General features: G+C 46.3%; 1 protein-coding gene across 1 annotated transcript in view; it reads right to left on the reverse strand.

The window, feature by feature from the left end:
- cfap58 (cilia and flagella associated protein 58) overlaps window positions 1-26,787 on the reverse strand; it is a 282,899-nt gene that overhangs the window by 181,992 nt on the left and 74,120 nt on the right. The window contains exons 8-9 of the mRNA XM_072479551.1: window positions 24,634-24,716; window positions 16,627-16,818 (exon numbers count right to left, since the gene is read on the reverse strand). Coding sequence (XP_072335652.1) covers window positions 16,627-16,818; window positions 24,634-24,716 — 275 coding nt within the window. The remainder of the gene's footprint in view (window positions 1-16,626; window positions 16,819-24,633; window positions 24,717-26,787) is intronic.

Raw genomic sequence — 26,787 nt, forward strand, 5'->3', positions numbered from 1 at the left:
CACACTGCTACGACTCTGTGTTGGTGGTGGAGTGAATGTTTGTGGAAGGAGTGCCAATCAAGTGGGCTGCTTTGAGTATTGCTGGAGCTGCACTCATCAAGACAAGTGGGGATTATTCCAGCACATTCTTGACTTGTGCCTTGTAGGTGGTGGACAGGCTTTGGGGAGGGTCAGGAGGTGAGTTACACATCGCAGGATTCCAGGCCTCTGACCTGCTCTTATAGTCACAGTATTAATATGGCTAGTCCAGTTCAGTTTCTGGTCACTGGTAATCCCCAGGATGTTGATAATGGGGGATTCAGCGATGGTAATGCCATTGAATGTCAAGGGGTGATGGTTTCATTCTCTCTTATTGGAGATGGCCATTACCTGCCACTTGTGTGGTGTGAATGTAACTTGCCACTTGTCAGCCCAAGCCTGGATATCGTCCAGGTCTTGCTGTATTTGCACGTGGACTGCTTCAGTGTCTGAGGAGTCGGGAATGGTGCTGAACATTGTGCAATTCATCGTGAACTTCCCCATATCTAACCTTATGTTGGAAGGAATGTCATTGATGAAGCAGCTGAAGATGGTTGGGCATAGGACACTATCCTGAGGAACTCCTGCAATGATGTCTGGGGACTGAGATGACTGACCACCAATAACCTCAAGTATCTTCCTTTGTGCCAGGTATGACTCCAACCAGTGAAATATTTTTCCCCTGATTCCCATTGACTCCAGTTTAGCGAGGGTTCCTTGATGCCACACTCGATCAAATGCTGCCTTGATGTCAAGGGCAGTCACTCTCACCTCGCCTCTGGCATTCAGCTCTTTCGTCCATATTTGAACGAAGGCTGTAATGAGGCCAGAAACTGAGTGAACCTGGCGAATCCCAAACTCAGCGTCGGTGAGCAAGTGAGTAAGTAAGTGCCGGTTGATAGCACTGTTGATGTCCCTTCCATTGCTTTACTGATGATTGAATGTAGACTGACAGGGCAGTTATTGGCCGCGTTGGATTTCTCCTGCTTTTTGTGGACAGGACACAACTGGACAATTTTCCACATTGCCGGGTAAATGGCAGTGTTGTAACTGTACTGCAATATTTTGGTAGGGGTGCGGCAAGGTCTGGAGCACAAGTCTTCATAACTATTTTTGGAATATCATCAGGGCCTATAGCCTTTGCAGCATTCAGTGTGTTCAACCATTTCTTGGTGTCACGTGGGGTGATTCGAATTGACTGAAGACTTGCATTTATGATGCTGGGGAACTCAGGAGGAAACCAAGATGAATCATCTACTCGGCGCTTCTAGCTGAAGATTATTGTGAATGCTTCAGCCTTGTCTTTTGCACTGATATGCTTGGCTTTTCCATCATTGAGGATGTGGATATTTGTGGAGCCTCCTCCTCTAGTGTGCTGTTCAATTGTCCACCACCATTCACGACTGGATGTGGCAGGACTATGGAGCTTAGATTTGACTCTTTGGTTGAGAGATCGCTTATCTCTACCACTTGCTGCTTATGTTGTTTGGCATGCAAGTATTCTTATGTTGTAGCTTCACCAAGTTGACACCTCATTTTTTGGTCTGCCTGGTGTTGCTCCTGGCATGCCCTCCTCCACTCTTCATTGAACCAGGGTTGACCACCTAGCTTGGTGGTAATGGTAAAGTGGGGGATATGACGGGCCATGAGGTTACAGATTGTGGCTGAGTACAATTCTGCTGCAGCTGGTGGCTCACAGCGCCTCATGGATGCCCAGTCTTGAGTTGCCTGATCTGTTCTGAATCTATCACATTTAGCACGATAGTAGTGCCGCACAAACAATTTAGAGTATCCTCAATGTGAAGACAGGACTTTGTCTCCACAAGGACTTTGCGGTGGTCACTTCTATTGATACTGTCATGGGAAGATGGAGTTATGGCAGGCAGGATGGTGAGGATGAGGTCTAGCATATTTTTCCCTCATGTTGGTTCCCTCACCACATGTCACAGACCCAGTCTAGCAGCTAGGACTCGGCCAGTAGTGGTGCTACCAAGCCACTCTTGGTGATGGACATTGAAGTCCATGCCACCCTCAGTGCTTCCTCCAAGTGGGGTTCATCAGTTTGCATGACGATGGACAGTACAAGGTAATTAGCATGAGGTTTCCTTGCCCATGTTTGATGGAGTCTCAGAGTCAATGCTGAGCACTCCCAGGACAACTCCCTCCTGACTGTATACCATTGTGCTGCCACCTCTGCTGGGTCTGTCCTGCTGGTCAGACAGGGAATACCTAAGGATTGTGATAGTGGTGCCTGGGACGTTGTCTGTAAGGTATGATTCTGTGAGGATGACTATGTTAGGCTGTTGCTTGACTGGTCTGTGAGACAGCTCTCTCAATTTTGTCGCAAACCCTCAGATGTTAGTTAGGACTTTGCGGGTTCGACTGGGCTGGGTTTGCCGTTGTCGTTTCTAGTGCTTTGTCAGTGACGGATGGTCCATCCAGTTTCCTTCCTTTTAGACTTTCTAGTGGTTTTAATACAACTGAGTGGCTTGCTGAGCCATTTCAAAGGGCATTTAAATCTTGGAGTCAGAAGTAGACCAGACCAGGTGAGGACTGCAGATTTCTTTCCGTGAAGGACATTCGTGAATCAGCTGGGTTTTTGTGTCAATCAACAATGGTTTCATGGTCTTCCCTAGACTTTTAAATCAAGATATTTATTGGATTCAATTTACACCCTCTGCCAATTATGTTGAATATTAATAATGCCATTTACTAACAGCTGAGTCACTGCAGCCATTTAGAACTCAATAATAAAAAGTTAAGCTTCTGCAATGGTGGAAGGAGAGAAAGAGATTAAATGAAATGTTCCTGGGTCTTCCAGTTTTAGGGGCGGAGAAGTGTTGGAGAGAGGTGAGGGTCTGAGTGGGTGAGGATGGAGCAGTTGTCCATCCCATACAGTCACACCATGTAGCAACTGGACAGAGAAAAGGCTAAACTTCTCTGGGTCAGCTCAAAGATAATAAGGCTGCCCCCATATCTGTGAAATGGTTAACAGCAGGCACTTACACAGACTTTTTGTTTGACAAAGGCAGCAAAAGATAATTGGAATTTTATTTTCTAGTTTTCAATTCGGAAAATATCTGGCCAACGGTTGAAGGCAAAATTCCTCAATTACACCTTTTTAACCCAGGTGGGTAATACATTCATTTTTTTTTAAATCACAGCAATTTAGCTTAACATGGTGTTAGGAAACCAAAGTTTTATGGGATTTATACTTGCATTGGTGTCCATTCGAAATAAGCTATCGCGCGTGATTCAGCTGAAGTCCGCTTTTGGGCGTGTTTGGCGGGGTGTTGCTCGGCGACTGCCGCACTGAGGATATCCCTGCTATTCAACGGCACTTTGCTGTTTTTCTAGGCCTTGGGGAGTTTCTCTCTATGGAGGCCACATCTAGACATCCCAACTCATGAGCTGAGTTCATCAGCAGGAACAGCTCTTTACAGATTGGGGTGGCATTTTGGAATGCTGTCCCAATCTCTAGACCCCATCCCTCCTTTCAGCCCCACTTCGGTTTTCAGGACCTCTTGACCTCCCCCAACCTTCTTGAGGTCCCTGGGCCCCCGCCCAGCCCCCACTCCAGCCTCACCCCCCTCTCTAAGGGGCAAGACCCCATGGCCAGACCCCTGACAGTGAGAACCTTGCACCTGGGCACCTTGGCACTATCAGCATGGCCACCTGGCACTTTCCCAGGCACACTGGAAGTGCGACCGTGCACCCTGGCAGTGCCAGCCTGGCACTGCCAGGGTGCCCAGGTGGCACTGTCAGGGTGCCAGGATGGCAGTGCCAGGGTGCCAGATTGGTAGTGCCAAGGCACCCCAGTGCCAGAGATAGGGCCAGGATGCTACCCTGCCCAGTCCCTAATGGCTCATTTGTATGTGCAGATCTGGATCACGCCAAGCGAGGGCGCGTTCCAAATCGCGCCGGATGGAGGGAGTCGGGTGAATTGAGATCGGCCCAGCGCGGAGTCCAATTTGGGGCTCTCGTGGGATTCCCCCATTGCATCTGAATCCGCGCTGGCCGCAATGTGGTCACTGAATCATTCTCATAGTTTAGGTGGTGATATTTCTGTGACTGGAAGGAAGCCACAGTTAGGTTCATACTGGACAAAGATGTTTGTGCGTGTTGAGGTTGGGTAAGTTCAAACTGTGGTCGAGGGAGCTATGCCTAAAGAGGAAATATTATGCTTGGCAACTAATGGTCCTTGTAAGGGAGATTATTTCCTTTGTTCTTTAGTTATAGCTGGAAGCTACAGTAGTTGGAGCCAGGCAGCTGGAGAGGGTACATGTCTCTCAGCTTTTCTAGAAGAAAATCCATATAAAGAAGTAATGGTTAAGAAAGTCAGTCCCGGAAATCTAAAGGACAGCTAATTAAGGAAACTAGAAAAATGAAGAGGAGTTTCCAGGATGCCTGAAGTTAAAGGAACAGAGGGGAATTAGGAGCAGTGCAGGGAACTATTGATTTCAAGTGTCAGAACTGTAAAGAAGCTGGATAGTGGGAATTTAGAATGACATCTGAAGAAATTTTCAAGTTTATAAAATTACACTACAGCCTGTGGAATATGAATTGAAATATTGGTAGGAATTGGTGGGAGGACAGTAAGTGTGTAAAAACAGTCAAGACAAAAGAATCCTAAACGGGGTTGGTGTAAAACCTGGAATAGATTCACGGGTAGAAGTGGAGCAGAAGCTCTGATCAAGAGTCCTTTGGAAAACGTAGAGTGGATTTCAGAATGCAAGCTTCTAATGGAAAGTCTTATCACAAGAGGTTTCAAAGCATGTTGTAGGAGTAGAGTTTGGAAACTCTCGTGACAACAATCTGGGGAGATTCTGAGGAAGAAATTCACAGACACTAACTTCATCTCAGAGTGGAGTGTGCATTTGGCCACAGCCAAATGGTGTGCCTTAAAAAAGGACATTGCTTGTCAATGGGACCATTGTAGCTTCAAATGTATTGTGTCATTCAGGTTAATCTTAAAACCTGTGTGTAATTGTTAACCAAAAGAGTGTTGTATTAGCATCCATTTTTTCATTTGTTAAAACTAATTAGCAGTCCTGTGACTCTGTTCCTCCACATTTGGAAAAAAAAAAGTAACGGTCTTCTGAGCCTGGGTTCCAATCTGCCATTTTCCTGTCCAGTTACAACATCAACTGGGATCGCAGCAATGGTATTTGAACAGGACAGCACCGTTTGGAAACCACAGTTCTGTATCACTTGATTGTGCAAACACTCTGGCGATCAGTGGTAATCAGAAGAAGGAGAAGTCAGGAAATCTGGTGCCCACTGCTGATGGTTTTACATAGAACTGGATAGAATGTACAGCACAGAAATGGCCTATTCAGTCCAACTAGTTTGTGTTGGTGTTTGTACTCAACATTCCACCTATCTCATCTCATCTTTTCAGCATATCTTTCTGCTCCCTTTCCTCTTATGTATTTGACTTGCTTCCTTTTGAAAGCATCTAAGCCACTTCCATCACCTCTTTCTGTAACTGCAAGTTCTATTCGAACCACTCTTGAGCAAGTACATTTCTCTTTATTTCTCTATTCAATTTAATGGTAACTGACTTGTACTTATGGCCTCTAGTTTGGCCTTCTTGCTGTTCATTCATTTAAACAAATGGGAAATCAGACCTTAAAAACCTGCCATTTGCCAACGTAGGTAGGCTCACAGTTGGTGGCTCTTCCCTGTAAGGTGTGTCCAATAAAAGCCAAGCTCCGTTGTGTGGAGATGCCGGCATTGGACTGGGGTGGGCACAGTAAGAAGTCTTACAACACCAGGTTAAAGTGCAACACATTTGTTTCGAATCACTAGCTTTCGGAGCACTGCTCCTTCATCAGGTGAGTGAAGAGGTGGGTTCCACAAACACACATATAGACAAAGTCAATGATTCAAGATGATACCTTGAATGCCAGACAGAATGCAGGAAATTAAGTCTTTACAGGTCCAGACGGAGTGATTGGAGAGAGGGATAATCACAGGTGTGAATTGTCTCAAGCCAGGACAGTTAGTAGTATTTTGCAAGCCCAGGCCTGATGGTGGACGGTGAATGTAATGCAACATGAATCCAAGATCCCGGTTGAGGCCATACTCATGTGTGCGGAACTTGGCTATCAGTTTCTGCTCGACGATTCTGCGTTGCCGCGTGTCCTGAAGGCCGCCTTGGAAAATGCTCATCCCTATCCCCTCTTGCCATTCCTAAAATTTTTCTTATCATTTGACATTGTTTGCTTTCAACAGGTACCAACTGAAAGCAATGGGGCATGGGAACCTGGATTGTAGTTTTAGGGTAAGGGAGAATGAGAGTATAGAGGTCAGGAGCACAGATTTGACGTCGCAGGAGGGGGCCAGTGTTCAGGTAGGTGGTTTGAAGTGTGTCTACTTCAATGCCAGGAGTATACGAAATAAGGTAGGGGAACTGGCAGCATGGGTTGGTACCTGGGACTTCGATGTTGTGGCCATTTCGGAGACATGGATAGAGCAGGGACAGGAATGGATGTTGCAGGTTCCGGGGTTTAGGTGTTTTAGTAAGCTCAGAGAAGGAGGCAAAAGAGGGGGAGGTGTGGCACTGCTAGTCAAGAGCAGTATTACGGTGGCAGAGAGGATGCTAGATGGGGACTCATCTTCCGAGGTAGTATGGGCTGAGGTTAGAAACAGGAAAGGAGAGGTCACCCTGTTGGGAGTTTTCTATAGGCCTCCAAATAGTTATAGGGATGTACAGGAAAGGATGGCGAGGATGATCCTGGATAAGAGCGAAAGTAACAGGGTAGTTATTATGGGAGACTTTAACTTTCCAAATATTGACTGGAAAAGATATAGTTCGAGTACATTAGATAGGTCGTTTTTTGTACAGTGTGTGCAGGAGGGTTTCCTGACACAATATGTTGACAGGCCAACAAGAGGCGAGGCCACGTTGGATTTGGTTTTGGGTAATGAACCAGGCCAGGTGTTGGATTTGGAGGTAGGAGAGCACTTTGGGGACAGTGACCACAATTCGGTGACGTTTACGTTAATGATGGAAAGGGATAAGTATACACCGCAGGGCAAGAGTTATAGCTGGGGGAAGGGCAATTATGATGCCATTAGACGTGACTTGGGGGGGGATATGGTGGAGAAGTAGGCTGCAAATGTTCGGCACACTGGATAAGTGGAGCTTGTTCAAGGATCAGCTTCTGCGTGTTCTTGATAAGTATGTACCGGTCAGGCAGGGAGGAAGGCGTAGAGCGATGGAACCGTGGTTTACCAAAGAAGTGGAATCTCTTGTTAAGAGGAAGAAGGAGGCCTTTGTGAAGATGAGGTGTGAAGTTTCAGTTGGGGCGATGGATAGTTACAAGGTAGCGAGGAAGGATCTAAAGAGAGAGCTAAGACGAGCAAGGAGGGGACATGAGAAGTATTTGGCAGGTAGGATCAAGGAAAATCCAAAAGCTTTCTATAGGTATGTCAGGAATAAGCGAATGACTAGGGAAAGAGTAGGACCAGTCAAGGACAGGGATGGGAAGTTGTGTGTGGAGTCTGGAGAGATAGGCGAGATACTAAATGAATAATTTTCGTCAGTATTCACTCAGGAAAAAGATAATGTTGTGGAGGAGAATGCTGAGACCCAGGCTATTAGAATAGATGGCATTGAGGTACGTAGGGCAGAGGTGTTGGCAATTCTGGACAGGCTGAAAATAGATAAGTCCCCGGGGCCTGATGGGATTTATCCAAGGATTCTCTGGGAGGCCAGGGAAGAGATTGCTGGACCTTTGGCTTTGATTTTTATGTCATCATTAGCTACAGGAATAGTGCCAGAGGACTGGAGGATAGCAAATGTGGTCCCTTTGTTCAAAAAGGGGAGCAGAGACAACCCCGGCAACTATAGACCGGTGAGCCTCACGTCTGTAGTGGGTAAAATCTTGGAGGGGATTATAAGAGACAAGATTTATAATCATCTAGATAGGAATAATATGATCAGGGATAGCCAGCATGGCTTTGTGAAGGGTAGGTCATGCCTCACAAACCTTATCGAGTTCTTTGAGAAGGTGACTGAACAGGTAGACGAGGGTAGAGCAGTTGATGTGGGGTATATGGATTTCAGCAAAGCGTTTGATAAGGTTCCCCACGGTAGGCTATTGCAGAAAATACGGAGGCTGGGGATTGAGGGTAATTTAGAGATGTGGATCAGAAATTGGCTAGCTGAAAGAAGACAGAGGGTGGTGGTTGATGGGAAATGTTCAGAATGGAGTTCAGTTACAAGTGGAGTACCACAAGGATCTGTTCTGGGGCCGTTGCTGTTTGTCATTTTTATCAATGACCTAGAGGAAGGCGCAGAAGGGTGGGTGAGTAAATTTGCAGACGATACTAAAGTCGGTGGTGTTGTCGACAGTGTGGAAGGATGTAGCAGGTTACAGAGGGATATAGATAAGCTGCAGAGCTGGGCTGAGAGGTGGCAAATGGAGTTTAATGTAGAGAAGTGTGAGGTGATTCACTTTGGAAGGAATAACAGGAATGCGGAATATTTGGCTAATGGTAAAGTTCTTGGAAGTGTGGATGAGCAGAGGGATCTAGGTGTCCATGTACATAGATCCCTGAAAGTTGCCACCCAGGTTGATAGGGTTGTGAAGAAGGCCTATGGAGTGTTGGCCTTTATTGGTAGAGGGATTGAGTTCCGGAGTCAGGAGGTCATGTTGCAACTGTACAAAACTCTGGTACGGCCGCATTTGGAGTATTGCGTGCAGTTCTGGTCACCGCATTATAGGAAGGACGTGGAGGCTTTGGAGCGGGTGCAGAGGTGATTTACCAGGATGTTGCCTGGTATGGAGGGAAAATCTTATGAGGAAAGGCTGATGGACTTGAGGTTGTTTTCGTTAGAGAGAAGAAGGTTAAGAGGAGACTTAATAGAGGCATACAAAATGATCAGGGGGTTAGATAGGGTGGACAGTGAGAGCCTTCTGCCGCGGATGGAAATGGCTGGCATGAGGGGACATAGCTTTAAACTGAGGGGTAATAGATATAGGACAGAGGTCAGAGGTAGGTTCTTTACGCAAAGAGTAGTGAGGCCGTGGAATGCCCTACCTGCAACAGTAGTGAACTCGCCAACATTGAGGGCATTTAAAAGTTTATTGGATAAACATACAGATGATAATGGCATAGTGTAGGTTAGATGGCTTTTGTTTCGGTGCAACATCGTGGGCCGAAGGGCCTGTACTGCGCTGTATCGTTCTATGTTCTATGTTCTAATGTCACAATTGCTGTCGTGCTGTGATCACAAAATAAACTGTATATGTAGCCAACATTTTCCTGTCTCTACTGATTATGTGTGCAGTGTGTAGGGTCACACTTCCCATCCATACCTTCACCCAACCTCTCTCTCTCTCCCTCCTCTCTCTCCTCTCCCTTCTGCCACACCCTTAATGCCCCTCCCAAAATCCCTTATTCCCCTCTCTTTCTTCCCTCCTTTCCTCTTCCCCTTCTTTCCTTTTCCACTCCCCTTCCCACCCCCACTCCGAGGGGAACTGAGACAAAGTTACAAGACAATATGAACAAATTCTCTGAATGGGGCCTCTACTTAGCGAATTCATTTCAACATTGATCAGTGTGAAGTGTTATATTTTGCCAACAGCATCATTTGAACATGTTAAGCACATGCAAGCAGGCGCGTTAATGGGTTTTCAAGTGTGTTCTTAAGTTTCTCATGATAATTCCCTTCAAACTAAATATTTCAGAAACAAAAATTGATTCGTGACCAGCGTAGCCTCCAGTAACAGCGCATTCTAGAACATCATCTTATTGTAACCTCAGGATACGCTGAGGGTTTTTATGACCTCCTGTTTAGTCAAGGTGAGGACTCTTGAACTGGGAACTTCAACTGAAGATCCCCGCTTGCAGGAACGGCTAGAAACTGGAAGTGATGTTTTTCCAGCCCTATGAAACCAACATGGAAGCAGCGTCGCGGCAACAGGCATTGGAGGGAATATGTTTGAAGGCCCAGCCTGGCAGATCAAGAGGCCTGGCACGACAATTTGGTGGCACAGAGCAGGAGCTTGGATGCCCGGCGAGGGAAGTCCGAGGCCGGTGAGGGAAGTCGGAGGCCCAGCGAAGGAGGCCTGGAAATTTGGCGAGGAGCCAAGGCCTTGAGAATCGAGGGAGGGGAGGGGAGGGCTGGCAGGAGAGGAAGCTAGTAAGGAGTGGGGGGGGGGCGGGGGGCGAAAAGCAGAAAAGAAGGTGTGAGGCTATGGGGAGGGGGAGATAGAGTAGATAAGGAGGGGGGAGAGAGGGTAAAGGGAGGGGGAGAGAGAATCTGGAGGGAGGAGGAAAGAGAGGCTGGCAAGAGGGGACTGGGAGGGTGGAGGGAGGGAGAGAGTGGCTGAAGGGAGGGGAAGGGAGAGGTTGACAAGAGGGTCAGGGAGGGGAGAGAGAGACTGAAGGGGAAATAGAAAGGCTGAAGGGAGGGTGGGGAGAAATGCTCGAGGGAGGAAGGGAGAGAAACTAAGGGATGAGACAGGGAGGGTGGCGGGGGAAGAATTTGGATAGGGAGTTTGGCGGGGAAGAGTGTAAAAGCTGGAGGGAGGAAGAGGTGCAGTTTAGATCAGGAGACCTGGGGAATGGATGGATGGAAGGTATAGAACCTAAGACTAAAATGATTTAAGGCTGATGGGAATTAGGTGGTGCTCTCAATATTTACGGGTATAGTGGAACAATTCTTTTGGCCTAAATGTAAAACTGCACTAATTCAGATATTATTTAAATAATTAATTTCCTTGTATTTTTCAATGCTGGTTCCTGAGCCCGTGGAATAGCTTTAAGCGAGTGGTAGAGCTCTGAGCACGGAGGATAACTTTCAGTACTTCGGATAGCCTTGAGCACGAGGGATAGCTTTAAGCACTGGTGATAGCTTTGATAGCGTGGAATAGTTTTAACCACGTTAGTTGTGATAGGACTATTAAATTTGACATGAAATTAATTCCAAATTTGAACTATTAATGTCAAATTGTAATTGAGAGCATTGAGTACACATGAAAATGAAAATGGTGTGCAAATTTTTGGGTAGGGTAAGACTATCATATCCACCCATTCCCCGAAGCCACGGATCTCCTCCACCACGACACCTCTGATCTCACCTCTGGCATATGGGTGTCATGGTGGCACAATAGTTAACACTGCTGCCTCACAGCGCCTGGGACCCAGGTTCGATTCCGGCATTGTGTTATCATCTGTGTGGAGTTTGCACGTTCTCCCCGTGTGTGCATGGGTTTGCTCCGGGTGCACCGGTTTCCTCCCACAGTCCAAAGATGTGCAGGTTAGGTGGATTAACCATGCTAAATTGCCGATTAGTGTCCAGAAATGTGTAGCTTTGGTTATGGGGTTACTGGGATAGGGTGAGGTGGGCGAGAGAGTGGGCCTAGGTAGGGTGCTCTTTCAGAGGGTCGGTCCAGACTCGATGGGCCGAATGCTCTCCATCTACACTGTAGAGATTCTATGATTCTATATCTAGTCCTGCTAATAATTTACTCCCAATCATTCCTATCCAACTGCTCCTACTGAACCTTCCAATCTACTTCACAACTCTTCAACCCCTGCAATCTCCTCCACCATAACCCTTCCGGTATGTTTCACCACTCTTCCAACTACTCCCCGCCTCCCCCTACCCCACCCGACAGTTACAATCTAGCGGCACTCCTCCCCGGCCCCAAGACCTCGAAACATCTAAACCACTGACCCCTTTTGATATTCCCAGAGAGACCTCCTTCCAGGTTTCCTGACATCTGCACAGTCCCCCCCACCTCCCCCGCCACCCCCGCTCCCTCCAGCCTCCGAGTTAACATCCAGGCGTCAAAGCTTTGAAAAGGGAGGAACGTCTCATTTAGAGATAGCTTTGGCGTGATGTCACGGTTGCTATTTAAAAGTCTGTGGTTTATAGAGGAAAGCTAAAACTGAGGCAGGGAAAGAGAAGTGTGTATTTGTGAAATGAAAGATATTACCAGGTAATGAGTTGACATGAGCCTGGTGCAGTGCTCGCTCAGTTTGTTGTCCACTATCTTAAGAAAGCACATGAACACAAGCTCTGCCACATTCCGTGTAACACTTCCCTGTGCAGTATCCTTGTGATCAATTTGAATGAGAATGCTAATTGATGCCATGCTTCAGGTCATTGCTCAGCTATCATCGTGGGAGACTAAAGATTTCAAATCCTCATTTAAAGAAGCAGTTCTAAAGCATTGGGGCACCAGTACTTATTCAGCAAATTAAACCATAAGAAAAGGACTATGATAAGTTAACATCCTCCCCTCTGTGCTCATGCTTTAATGCTACTGTTGAAAAAGCTACACTGCGATTTATACGATTAAGATTATAATTATGTGATATTTAGACCCTCTCTGAACAGCCAATGGGAATGCTTTTCTCTTCTTTTTTCCATTTCAACATAAAGAAAATGTTTTAAAAAAGCAACGTTGAACATTGCTGAAAGGAGGGCGATGTTGCTGAAGTTTTTCATCTTGAACTCATCAGAAGTGCAAGAATGCCAAACTTCAAACCATCACAACAATTTATACCAAAAGAGATAAGGGATGCGGATTGGTTGGCAAGTTAACTCCGGTTGGCCAAGGTGTTGCCTTGAAGAAAGCAACGCGTAACTAGAGGCACCCAAGTTCTTGGGTGATGCAAAAAACACAAGTTTTAACATGTTGTTTTTTGCTTACAGAGAGCATAGCATGTTCCTACTCTTCTAGCAAAGGTAAATGAGTCACTTTAGTCGCTCAACTGATTATCTTAAATTAGTTGTTAGTGTAGCCGTTAACGCACTCAGCTTTGTTCAGCGAGTGCTGCCCAACCACGGAATCTAACAGTAGGGTAAAGCAAAAGATATCTTCCTGACCTTGAATGGGCTGCCATTTTGGAATCTAACTCCATGTACTTGGGCTATTTCATTAATTGTCTGGTGACAATCGGCAGGCAGGAATGTTCCCTTCCAGTCGGGGAACATTTCAGCAGTCAAGGGCATTCAGCCTCTGATCTTCGGGTAAGCGTTCTCCAAGGCAGCCTTCAGGATGCGCGACAACGCAGAATCGCCGAGCAGAAGCTTATAGCCAAGTTCCGCACACATGAGTATGGCCTCAACCGGGACCTTGGAATCATGTCGCATTACATTCACCCCCCACCATCTGGCCTGGGCTTGCAAAATCTTACCAACTGCCCTGGCTTGAGACAATTCACACCTCTTTAACCTGTGATTATCCCTCATTCCAGTCACTCTGTCTGGACCTGTAAAGACTTAATTGACAGTAAAGACTCACATTCAAAGTATTGTCTTGCACCTTTGACTTTGTCTATATATATGTTTCTGGAACCCACCTCTTCATTCACCTGAGGAAGGAGCTGTGCTCCGAAAACTAGTGATTCGAAACAAACCTGTTGGACTTTAACCTGGTGTTGTAAAATTTCTTTCTGTGCTCACCCCAGTCCAACACCAGCATCTCCACATCATATTTGATTAATGTTCTAATAGTTTTACGGCAGTCGCACAGTGCTTAGCACTGCTGCCTCACAGCGCCATGGACCCGGGTTCAATTCTGGCCTTGGGTGACTGTCTGTGTGGAGTTTGCACGCTCTCCCAGTGTCTGCGCGGGTTTCCTCCGGATGCTCTAGTTTCCTTCCAGAGTCCAAAGACGTGCAGGATAGGTGAACTTGCCATGATCAATGCACAAGGTTATGGAGTAAGGGCAGGGGAATGGACCTAGGTAGAATGTTCTTTCAGATCGTCTGTGCAGACTCAATGTGCTGATAGGTCTCATTCTGCACTGTAGGGATTCTATAGATGGATTCTATGGATCTTTATTGAATTTCAACAAATACATCCCACTGGTTTTAGTGATTCCAGGTTAGAAAATGATAGAAAAGAGTCAGGCTTTCTGCATCTCACCATTATCCAGCTGGAACAGCAAGTTCAGGGATATAACTGGCTCATTGCAACACTCCCACGTGGTTGAACGGCCTGCCAACCTTCCCTTTACAGCTTCATGAGAAACAAAATGATCATTACTTTGGTAAGGCACAGAGGGCTGCAACAACTGTGCAACCACACTACCATCAGGGAAAACGGAGTAAAAATATGCAAAGAAAATAATCAGATTTTAAATTGAGGAGAAAATGTTTACACAGACTGTGCTTAAGCAATATTGATAGCCCTGATGGAAAATGCAAGAGGCAAATCATTAGTCAGGTCACAGTTTCTTTAGGAAGTGAATGCTGTTGAAGACACAGGGGTGCCTGGCTTTAAGCAATTACTGCCCATGGTGTGACAAATGCAGGATTTTAGATATATTGTCCAACTCCATCTACACGTTTGCTGACGATACGACCATAGTGGGCCGGATCTCGAATAACGATGAGTCCGAATACAGGAGGGAGATAGAGAACCTAGTGGAATGGTGTAGCGACAACAATCTCTCCCTCAATGCCAGCAAAACTAAAGAGCTGGTAATTGACTTCAGGAAGCAAAGTACTGTACACAGCCCTGTCAGCAACAACGGGGCTGAGGTGGAGATGGTTAGCAGTATCAAATTCCACATCTCCAAAAATCTGTCCTGGTCCACCCACGTCGACGCTACCACCAAGAAAGCACAACAGCGCCAATACTTCCTCAGGAAACTAAGGAAATTCGGCATGTCCACATTGACTCTTACCAACTTTTACAGATGCACCATAGAAGCATCCTATCAGGCTGCATCACAGCCTGGTATGGCAACTGCTCAGCCCAGGACCGCCAGAAACTTCAGAGAGTCGTGAACACCGCCCAGTCCATCACACAAACCTGCCTCCCATCCATTGACTCCATCTACACCTCCCGCTGCCTGGGGAAAGCGGCCAGTATAATCAAAGATCCCTCCCACCCGGCTTACTCACTCTTCCAACTTCTTCCATCGGGCAGAAGATACAGAAGTCTGAGAACATGCACGAACAGACTCAAAAACAGCTTGTTCCCCGCTGTTACCAGACTCCTAAATGACCCTCTTATGGACTGACCTCATTAACACTACACCCTGTATGCTTCATCCGATGCCAGTGCTTATGTAGTTACACTGTATATGTTGTGTTGCCCTATTATGTATTTTCTTTTATTCCCTTTTCTTCTCATGTTCTTAATGATCTGTTGAGCTGCTCGCAGAAAAATACTTTTCACTGTACCTCGGTACACGTGACAATAAACAAATCCAATCCAATATTGGATTACAAACATTTGGCAATTTAAAGGTTAAAAGCCTGCATTAAGGTATGTTTGACTGCAGTAGTCATGTTTTGCAAGACCTGAAAGCTTTTAAGAACCAACGGTGAAATTGACCAGTAAAAAGCCTGGGCTAATGCACTGTTGTTTGATTAGGGGGAGTCACTGCGGAGTTAATTTGTTGTCAGCTTGGGGAAATTATGTTATTGCTGGGTGGAGCTAAGGCATTCAGATACTTTGAGAAAGCTTTTTTAGTTGAGTTCTGATCTGGTTAACACTGAGTCCACAAGGTACTTTGCTCTCACACAGGATAGTTAAAAAAGATTAATAGTATTTGAAGCAGTGCAGCATTGTCTGAGGACAAGGGGGAAGCTGAAACAAACCAGTTGCAAAAGCTTTCTGAAGACTTCCAGCCAGAGACTACAGGGGTTCTAACAGGAGCCAAATCAGTTCTGAAAGGCAAGTATTACTCTGTGCCATTGGGATGTAGGATGGATTGAGAGCTGTATGTTTTTTGTTTCTTGTTGTTTAATTGGAAATAGAGATAGTATTAAGAGTATTGTATTACCGTTTATCACTGGCAAAACAATGAAAGCAGCAGCCAAACTTTCTCCTAACCTATCGCCACTGGTGTGGAAAACATATCTTTGCAGACACACCAAAGTGATGAGTTTCACCAAAAGAGGTATTTTTGTAACTGCGTCATTTATAGTTGTCCCGAGCATCAATGAGGTACTATGTAGTATCACATAGGATATATAGCACAGGAGCAGACCATTCAGCCCAACCCATGCCGATGTTTAAGCTTCACGCAAGCCTCTTCCCATCTTTCCTGGTCTAAATCTATCAACATAACCCTCATTTCCCTTCTTTCTCATTTGTTTGTCCAACTTCCCCTGAAATACGTCTTTCCATTTGCTTCGACCACTCCCTGCGGTAGCGACATCCACATTCTCACCCTTTAGGTAAAGAGGTTCCTCCTGAGTTCCCTATTGTGTTTCTTGATGACAATGTTATGTCTGATGGTCTCTAGTTATGCTCTTCCCCAGAAGTGGAAATATTCTCTCTGCATCCACACTCTGAAAACTTTCCAAAACTTTGAAGAACTCTATCAGGTCACCCCTCAGCCTTTTTTAAAGAGAAAAGGGATCCAACCACGAAGCAGTACTACACAACCTGACTTAATTATTCATCAACTATCATTAATATAGCTTGCAGAATGACTCAGTTCCCTCTCCAGCTCTGTCCTTTGCCAAGTTAATGTTTAATTAATCCTGGTTTTGATTGTCTTCCATGAAGAAAAGTTACTGTTGATGATCTCTCTCTCTCTATTGGAGGCCAACATTTTCAAGCACTGTATTACTTATAGTCACCCAGTCGTGTTAACATCATTTACGATGAGGACTAACCTTCTGCGTAAGATCACTGGCTTCGTTGATGTATCGATCCCTCTCTTTTTCCAGATGGAAAATAATTTTCCGCTGCTTCTGCGCCTCGTTGTTATAATTCTGAATTTCCTGTTCCAGGACTTTCTTAGACTGCTCGTGTAGTTTGACCAAGTTTGCCTGCTTATCGGTGGCACTTACAGCCTTCAGCATATTCTAAGGAAAAATAAAACATGACCATTGTTATTTTACCACTCATCGAAGAGTTTGAAGTGTCATATAGCCCACTGTTGAGGCAGAGCAAGACCTCAAACAAAAACTCTATGAATGGTGAAAGTGATGTGTAGCTATTAAGTGAGAATGTGGGCCTCTCTGAAATTTAGAGCCTTGTGTCTTCTCCAGGACTCTACCCATTAAAACGAGGTACAAGGGACAGAAAAGCGAAGCAACTATTATTTTTTAGCTATTGACCCAGGCCAAGTCTCCAGAAGGTTCAATTTGCTTAACTTAAAACATTTATCCCCAATGTTTAACCAATCTCATGGCAAAACCACATAAAACTCTTAATCTAGTCTTTATGACAAAGATAGAAATTTATATAAAACAGCAATCGCCTTTCAATGTTAGCAGTTATATGGCAGTGTGCATTTTGTAAACTTCCTCTACTGTAACTTCCTTTGTCTATACTGGAAAATGCCTATACAAACTTGACATACTGTAGCTGAATCCGCTAGCTCATGAAAGATTTGCATGCCACCGCTGGCAGCAAGATATAGGGTGCGATTCTCCCTCAAGACTTTTAGGTGTGGTCTCCAGCGTGAAACGGAGTGCAATTACTGCTGGGTGGGTCGGCATGATCCAGTTTGCAATCCGCTCACACTTTGACATTTGTTTGGAGGTTGGGGTGATTTGCGCTGTGAATGAGGTGTGTGGGATCTAAAGACCACCGGCAAGGCTGGCACCTCGGAAATCGGGGCATCCTTTTTAAAGAATGGCCCAAACTTAAGACAACTCTACAGAATCCCACCCCCTGCAATCGCTGGCAAAACATCCCCCCCCCCACCCCTCCACCCCACCCTGGCCCCCGGCCAATCACTGTCATCATGCCCCCGCCCCATATGCACACTGACATATAATTGCCCCCTTCAGGCACCCCACTTCAGGCCCCACCTCTTGGCAATGTCATCCTGGCATTGCCGCCTGACAGGTTGACAGTGCCAGGGGGCAGTGCCAGTGCACTTTCCAGCCATGTCCCTGACCACCTGGGGGCTTCAATGGCCTCCAAGCCTCTCGGCATGGTCACCACGTCTGGTCTCGGTTTCTGGATACCAGTCGTGATTGCCGCCGGCTTCAGGTTGGCCGGCGGGTGGGAGAATTGAAGGGGCCCGGTGAATTCAGTTTAAAGCTAAACCTGAATATGTTAATTGAGATTTAAATATGTTAATCTGGCTCACACCCTCACTGGCCGTGAACAAGATTGTCGCCGGCTTGGGGAGGGGAGAATCTCAAAATGAGTTCCTCCGCAGCGCAAATCGCGTTTTGGCCCTCTTGAGAAGTCTCCGGCCATAACGTGATCTGTGTCTGTACGAGAGGGGCCGGAGAATCGCCCCCAGAATTCTAGTGTGATAATAAACATTATAAACATGGGCATAACCTATAAGGCAATTTTTTTTTTTTAATTCATGGGACTTGGGGGTTTGCTGGTTAAACCTGTTCTTTTATTGCTCATCCCAAATTGTCCTTGAGAAAGTGATGGTGAGCCACCCTCTTGAACCACTACAAGCCACTTGGTGCAGGTACACCCAAAGGGTTGGTAGGGAGGGAGTTCCAGGATTCTGACCCAGTGACAGTGAAGTAACTGCAATATAGTTCCAAGTCACGATGGTGCCTGCCTTGGAGGGGAACCTATAGGTGGTGGTGTTCCAGGTATCTGCTGCCTTGTCTTTCTGGATGATAGAGGTCATGGGTTTGGAAGGAGCTGACAAAGGAGCCTTGGGGAATTGGTGCAGTACATCTTGTAGCTGGTGCACACTGCTGCCACTGTGCATTAGTGGTGGAGGCCATGGATGGAATGCCAGTCAAGCGGGCTGCTTTGTCCTGGATGTTGTTGAGTGTTGGTGCAGCAGGTCTCATCCAGGCAAGTGGAGAGTATTTCATCATACTCCTAACTTGCACTTAACGGGCGGTGGACAAGCTTTTTGGGAGTAAAGAGGCGAGTTACTCTCCATAGAATTCCCAGTCTCTGACCTGTTCTTGTACTCACGTTAATTATGTGGCTGATCCATATTAGTTTCTGGTCAATGATAACCTCCATCAATGGTTATGCCATTGAATGTCAAGGGGGAATGGTTAGATTGCCCATTGTTGGAGATGGTCATTGCCTGGCATTTGTGTGGCGCTAATGTTACTTGCAATTGACTAAAAAAAACTTTAAAATAGCGCCTATGTTACATTTGTGTGTTCTGTTCCAATTTTCCCTATCTAGTAACCACTCTTCACCTTAAGGTGACATTACGTTTCAACTCTCCGTGAGCAATGATATTGGTCAGTACTGTGTTAAAAAATCTTACATTTGCACACAGTGTGCATCAACTTTGCCTTTATAAATTCCTATGAGTACATATGGAATGAAAACTGTCTTTGTAAAGTCACGAGGATTTAATTGCATTTTCCCAATCGTGATGCCAAAGTATATGAGTAGTTTGGAGCTGACAAAATATGTGCAGGACTGATGCCAAAGTTTCCAATCAGTTACAGTATCACCCAGACAGCAAACCAATGAATCAGGATCTCTTGCTCTGAACAAACTTTATCCTCCTACATGGCATGGAATTGTTCCAACTCCTTACAAATATGATTAAAATAACACCTCATTTTGATAGGATTAGAGACAAAGGAGCAACTTCAACCTAACTCACTGGGTGGGAAACCCATGGGAGCAGGTGGAACAATGACTTTACTGCTTGCCCATTGGGGGATATTTTAACCTATCCCAGTAATTGGGAAATCGATGACATTGGGTCTTACACTCTGCTCAATTTTACTCTCCGTTGAAGTCAACAAGTCCTGTGAGTTTTCCATCTGGCAAGTTATGATAAAATTACCCCTGGAGTAATTGAATTACAACCACAGGCAATGGGAAGAGCCAGGTATCGGAATCTTTTTTTAAAAAGTTCTCTTCCATTGGAAAGAACCAATTGAACTCGCCACTCTTTATTTTCAGAACATTTAAAGGCCCGAAAGGCACCATGACAAGGCGATAGAAATGGAGGCCACATTTGAAGCATCTTCTGAGACACATGGGGCAGAACTTTGGAAGACCACCTGCGGGGTAAATGGAGGGGTCCAGTGACGGGACCTGGAAATGATCCCAACATTGGGGTCCAAACCCCAAAACTAAAATCCGAGTGTGTGTGCCTGCATCCCACAACGTTTGTGGAGACACTTCCACCTCACATTCCAGCTGGTGGGATCAGCGTCCAAAAGACATTTTGCCAGGAATCCAAGGATGTAAATGTTGGTTCCATGGATCTGCTTTCCAAGCAGAAGACCGGTCAAGTGATAACCACTCCCCACCCCCATAACAGAGTATTTTACAGGAAATGTTAGTATCCGTGCATACATTTCCAAAAATTCCCTCCTGAAGGCAAAACTACGCACAAAGTGTGTCAATTATTTTTATTCTTCGATGGGATGCAAGTAGCAGTGGCAAGACCCATCCCAAAATGCCCTTGAGTGGCTTACAAAGCTATTTCAGAGTCAACCACGCTGCTGTGGATCTGGAGTCACAAGAAGGCCAGACCAAGTGAGGATCTAAAGGACATCAGTGAACCAGGTAAAAGCAAATTACTGCAGATGCTGGAATCTGAAATAAAAATAGAGAATGCTGGACAATCTCAGAAGATCTAACAGAATCTGTGGAGAGAGAAGCGAGCTAACGTTTCGAGCCTGGATGACTCTTTATGACATTCAATGATAGTTTAATTGTCACCATTACTGAGGCTAGTTTTCAATTCCAATTTTTAAAAAATTAATTGAATTGCTACAGACATGGGAGAGAGGCAAACGGAACTCCTTAATTTTTTTCTCGCCTTCTCTCCATAAGCAGAGGTGTTTTAATTCTTGAAATACGCTCTGGCAAATTTCCCCAAAAATGTCTGTTTGTGAAGTCAGTTTTAAAGTGACTCCCAGCAAACCCTCCTTAGGATTAAATCAGAAGTATCGATTATTCAGGCAACTAAATCCAGGGGATGGTCATCGCATCCACAAAACACAAACAAGCGCCACAAGAAGGAGATAGAAAAGAAATTTGTTTTACAGTTCGGAATAACTTAAAACAAAGAAAGCCAAAGACATGGGGGGGGGGGGGTGATTTAATGGCCTCATCGTGCCCGACCTGGTGACGTAACGGGGTCATTTGAACTCGCAAGAGGCCTCTCGCAAAGTACACGTTGCTTGAAATGTCACGCGAGATTCAGCAATCTTGATCGCGCCCTCATTTGGTGAGATTCAGATTAGCATATTTAAGTGATCCATTAAGCTCATTTAAAATGTCAGCTCCGGATTCACTCGACGTCCAGGACCTCGCCAGGACGCCATTCAGCACTGGTTCGCTCAAATATGGACCAGGGATAATGGCACCTGGGAGTGGGGGGGGGGGGGGGGGGGGGGGGGGGGAGGTCCTTCTAGGTCATTGGAGACTCCTGTGAAGTTGGGCTCTGGGCAGGTGGTACCCTGGCACCTCTGCCGGCACCTCTGCATCTTGGCACTGCCAGCCTTGCACATTGGCACTGTCACCTGGGCACCCCGACAGTACCAGGGTTCCACTGCCAGGGTGCCTGGGTGGCAGTGCCAGTCTGGCAGTGGCACTGCCAGGGTGTCATGATGGCAATGCCAAGGTTCCTGAATGCCACGCTGCCCATGCCAGGGATCGGGCCTGGGGCAGTTTATCCATAGAAGTGAGAGGGACCTTGAGGACCCCGTAAGAGGTAAAATGGATGCAGTGGGGGGAGAGGGGGGAGGTCCAGAGCCCACTTTGGGGTTTCTGAAGCGGGGGGGGGGGCGTCGAAAGATCGGGGCTGCCTTTAAAAATGGTGCCCGATCCGCTGAACTGGCAGCTGAGCCCATCTGGGAGTTTTACAGTGAATAACTCACCTCCAGCCTCACCCAAGCCCATCCATCATCTATCAGGCACAAGTGATGAGAGGGATAGAATATGCTCCGCTTTACTGGCTGAGTGCAGCTCCAGCAACACTCAAGAAGCTTGACACCATCCCGAAAAAAGTTGCTCATTTGAACAGCACCCCATCCAACAATTTAAACATTCACTCCTTCCACCACCAACAAAAGGGTCAGAATTCTCCCATCTGGGACTACGTCCTGTGGCGGGGTCGGGAACTGGAAGTATTTCCTGCTGCAGAGGGAGAAGGGGGGCTGGATTCTCCGCCGGCAGGATGATCCGTTTTGCCGGCAGCCCAGGGGTTTGCCGACGGCGTGGGGCTGCTCCACAATGGGAAACCCCATTGACTAGCCGGCGTAACGGAGCATCCCGCCGGCGGGGTAAAACAGAAATGTGGCACCGCGGGGCAGAGAACTCACCCGGGAAACCTCACCACATCTTCCATCCCTGGCGTAATTAAATATGCATTCAGGAGTTTTGCTCTGTTTCCTGTGGTGGAGCGGGCTTGATTGTTCATATCCTGCTGCAACATCAAGTGCCATTTTTAAAAGGCACCATTGTAGAATGGTGGTGAACCTCCTGAAGAAAGAAAATGGACCTTCTGCAAAAGAAAATGGATTGCCAGGAATACTCTGCAGCAGGAAACACTTCCTCAATGACACTGAAGCTGGAAGTTACATTGATAGATGCTTCCCCCACACACTGTTGTGTATTCCAGGGTCCAGGGTCATTGGCAGCCTCCATCCCGGACTCCTGTACGTCACATTCTTCCAGACGTGTCCTGGACCGGTGTGTTATCCTGCTGGCCTCACAGTGAATCGGACAGGGGGAAAGACTCCGGTTGGGCGTTCATCTGTACCCCATTAGCGGGATGCAAATCAGTTTCACGCCGGCCACAAACGAGTTTCCCAATCCGCCATGGCGAGCACCAGCTGACAGTCCCGCGGGAAATAAACGGCGACATAAAACTCATTTTTGAGCCTCCCAATGAATTCCGCAATCCCCCCAACCCCGCCCACCATTCAACCCGTCGGTGGTAGAATTCTGCCCGCAATGGCATAAATGCATACTATATACAAGATGCATTGCGGCAACTTGCCAAGGTTCCTTCGACAGAGATTTAACATCAGCATTGAACGGCACCTTGAAAACACGCAACTTCCACCATCTCGAAGGACAATGGGCAGCAGACTCACGAGAACACCACGACTTCAAAATAGGAACAAAAGATCGTCTCCAAGTCACACACCAACCTAACTTTTTTAATTCATTTATGAGATGTGGCCATTGCTGGCTATGCCAGCATTTATTGCCCAACCCTAATTACCCTTGACATTAGTGAACCAGGTGGGTTCTTGCGACAATGGTTTCATCATTAGACTACTGGTTGTAAATTTTTATCGAATTCAAATTTCACCATCTGCAGTGGCGGTGTAGCCACCTGGGTTGGCCACTTCCCGACTTAAAATGGAGAACCGCAAAGGCTGAAGGGAAATTCAGCCAACACAGGCAAAGACTAGCAAATACAGAAATCATGTGTATCGAAACCTGTAAGAAACCAGACAGCACTGAAACCAGCAGCCATCTGCATAGTAATGAGCGATTCCAAGGCACAATTGCAACAGTTAAGGTGAATAAAGCCAAGCCAGACTCCTCGGCGCCAGCAGGAGCCAAGGCCAAAGGAAGGCCAACGGACATTTAGGGACTGCCCAGCGATCAGGGAACAACTCCAGTATTGGAGAAATCGATCCAAGTGATCGGAACGCAGTCCAATCACTTGGAACCAGGTACGGGGTCCGCCCAAAGGGCGGGAAGCCCCTGGGGACTATAAAGTAAAGCCCCCAGGTTCAAATCGTCCTTCTTGACAGGGTCACTCAGCAACGCGAAGCAACCCCTGAAAGTGAACTGTCCAGCGGCTGCCAACCAAGTAAGTCTCAAGTCAACGCTCGCGACGAGATAGGCACTCCTAGCTACCAGTCCATACCAGCTTTTGAATCCTGCAGACTCAGGACCGAACAAAAGGCCATTCGTTCCCCTGACCTGGTGGGCCAATTCCGAAGCTAAGCATAGGCCTTTTAGTGATAGGAATAGTCTAGAAAGTAGAGTTTATGCATGAGTAGTGATTTACTGTGTATAATAAATGTGTTTTGATTTGAATCTTACTAATTGGTGTGTTGAGTTATTGATCATTACTTGAACTTGAACCTCGTGGCGGTATCATAAAGATACCTGGCGACTCTAGAGCAAAGGTTAAACAAACAGAGCAAATTACGAATTAAGAGCCAACCAAAAGTTAGCAACAGCGGGATTTGAACCTGGATCCCCAGAGTATTACTCTGGGTCTCTGGTTTACCAGTCCAACAACAATACGACTATGCCACCGCCTCCCCGCAAAAAAATGTTGAATTATATCATTGTTCCTTCACTGTCGCAGGGTCAAAATCCTAGAATTCTCTTCCCAGCAGCTCTGTGGGTGTATCTGTACCAGATGGCCTGCAGTCATTCAAGAAGGCAGCTCCCACCACCGCCTCCTCAGGGGCAATTAGGGATGGGAAACAAATGGTGGCCAAGCCGGCAACATCCACACCCCGTGAAAAAAAACATGAAAAATTAATAAAGTAGGTCAAGGGAACTGTTTGGCTAAATGACTGCCTTGTTAAAAAAGAATTTGCAGCCAACCATTACCTTGTGCGTATTTAGCCAGATCAGATTTTTTGTGCTTCATTAAACCTTCAGAAGAACTGATGTACTTAGCCAGTGCTGTTTATCTGCAGTTGAAATAAACTTAAAAGCGATTTTTTAATTCCAGGTCCTGTGCAACTTTAGCCACACTACATAACCATTATGCTTACCTTATTCAAAATATCTCGTTCTCTCACCAGCTCATCAATCGCTTTCTTATCTAGATCAGCCTGCCTTTTAGTAGACTCCAGTTCTGTAGAGGAAAGTGGTGGGGAAAAAAATAAACACTTTACTATTGTCACTTTCAAACTATGAAGGGGGGATCACAGCAGCCCCTGTCATTTTAAAGAGCAATAACTTTGTTCTACAACCCACATGTGATTCAAGGATGAAAGGTCCAGGCTACATACAATCTTATACAGAGTTTGCTGTTTGACACAGCTGCATCTAACTTGTACAGAATACATACATACAATACAAACATTTTTTTTAATCGATTAAAAAAAGGTGAGTGCATCATAGGGGCAATTTGTAAGTTCAGCATGGTAATTACTAAATAGTAACTCTCCTTGTGACTTGGTTCCAGCTCCCAATGCTGATGTTAAATCTCTTCTCGCTGTACGAAGCCGACTGGACTTACTCGGAATCTTAACGACAGTTGAAGCATTGGATTAATTTGGGAATCAGGACAGAGACGTGACGGTTATTCCCGTCAGGCTGAAAAAAGGAATCTTCTGCTCGCTACGCCTCTGGAACTTGCACTTAGCACTGACCATTCCCATGTGTGTCTTATTACCCTCTCAATCTTCTTCTGAAGATGGCCGTATGTGTCTCCCCTTATATCGGAGTCACGGGTCACATGACCTTGATCTAGAGACCGCATGGTGTGTCTGTACCGCCGCCTGCTGGTTGGAGGCCGCACACCATCCATCACCACACCGTTGGCATGTTATCTCAACAGAACAAAAAAAAACAGCTCTATGTTGCCAATGGAACATTTTTCGAAATCACTGTGTCAGTGTACAATGGAACTTCTATTCTTCACAATGCAAATCCTCAAATTTAAATTTTGTACCTGTGGCGCATCAATGTCCTCGCCATGGAATCATAGCAAAATACATAACCTAAACGGAACATAAACTTCCCTGGTCGGTGAGAGTGGTTGCACCAATATAAAGGAAATAGTATTAGAGGATTGTGCAATAAGGTAACATTTAGTCAAATCTGGGAAACACCAGGAAATGTTTTTTGTTCCTGGAACGTGGGCGTCGCAGGCTGGGCCAGCCTTTACTGCCCATCCCTAATTTTCATAGAATTTACAGTGCAGAAGGAGGCCATTCGGCCCATCGAGTCTACACCGGCTCTCGGAAAGATCACCCCACCCAAGGTCAACATCTCCACCCTATCCCCATTACCCAGTAACCCCACCCAACACTAAGGGCAATTTTGGACACTAAGGGCAATTTATCATGGCCAATCCACCTAACCTGCACATCTTTGGACTGTGGGAGGAAATCGGAGCACCCGGAGGAAACCCACGCACACATGGGGAGGATGTGCAGACTCCGCACAGACAGTGACCCAAGCCGGAATCGAACCTGGGACCCTGGAGCTGTGAAGCAATTGTGCTATCCACAATGCTACCGTGCTGCCCTTTGTGCAAACTCCACACGGACAGTGACCCAGGGCCGGGATTCGAACCCGGGTCTTCAGCGCCGTAGTCCCAGTGCTAACCACTGCACCACCGTGCTGCCCTGTCTAATTGCCCCTGAGAGTCAACCACATTGCTGTGGATCTGGAGTCACATGTAGACCAGACCAGGTAAGGATGGCCGATTTCCTTCCCGAAAGAATGGAAAGGTGGGTCCAGTGTGTTGGGATAAAAGCTTTTTTAATGGAGATTGCTCAGGTAAGGGAGGCGGTGGAATTTCAGCCCTGATGCCAGCAGGAATCAGGGCAACATTACCCTGAGAATGGTTGACAATGATGCCACCGCAGCATTCAAAATGTAAATGGTAATTGGAGTCTTATGACATACATAGGACCCCAATTACCATTTCAGGACTCAACTGGGCCCACTCCAAGCTTCAGATGGAAGCCTTGTGGAACTGTACCCAACAGATTGTTGCTCTTTAGTTTTGTTTGACTGCAAGAAACTAGAGTCCTTTTCCAGCTACCCAAACGTGCCAGTTTCATGCCCCAGCTCTGCACAACTAAGCCACGGCGCCTGGGACCAAGATCCTGATATCTGAGCCGCAACTCCGTTCACCCGTCGAAACGTCAAATTACTCTCCCTCACCCCACAGTCCATCTATTAGACATCTG

Source organism: Scyliorhinus torazame, chromosome 16 (assembly GCF_047496885.1).
Source record: "Scyliorhinus torazame isolate Kashiwa2021f chromosome 16, sScyTor2.1, whole genome shotgun sequence".
Lineage (NCBI taxonomy): Eukaryota > Metazoa > Chordata > Chondrichthyes > Carcharhiniformes > Scyliorhinidae > Scyliorhinus > Scyliorhinus torazame.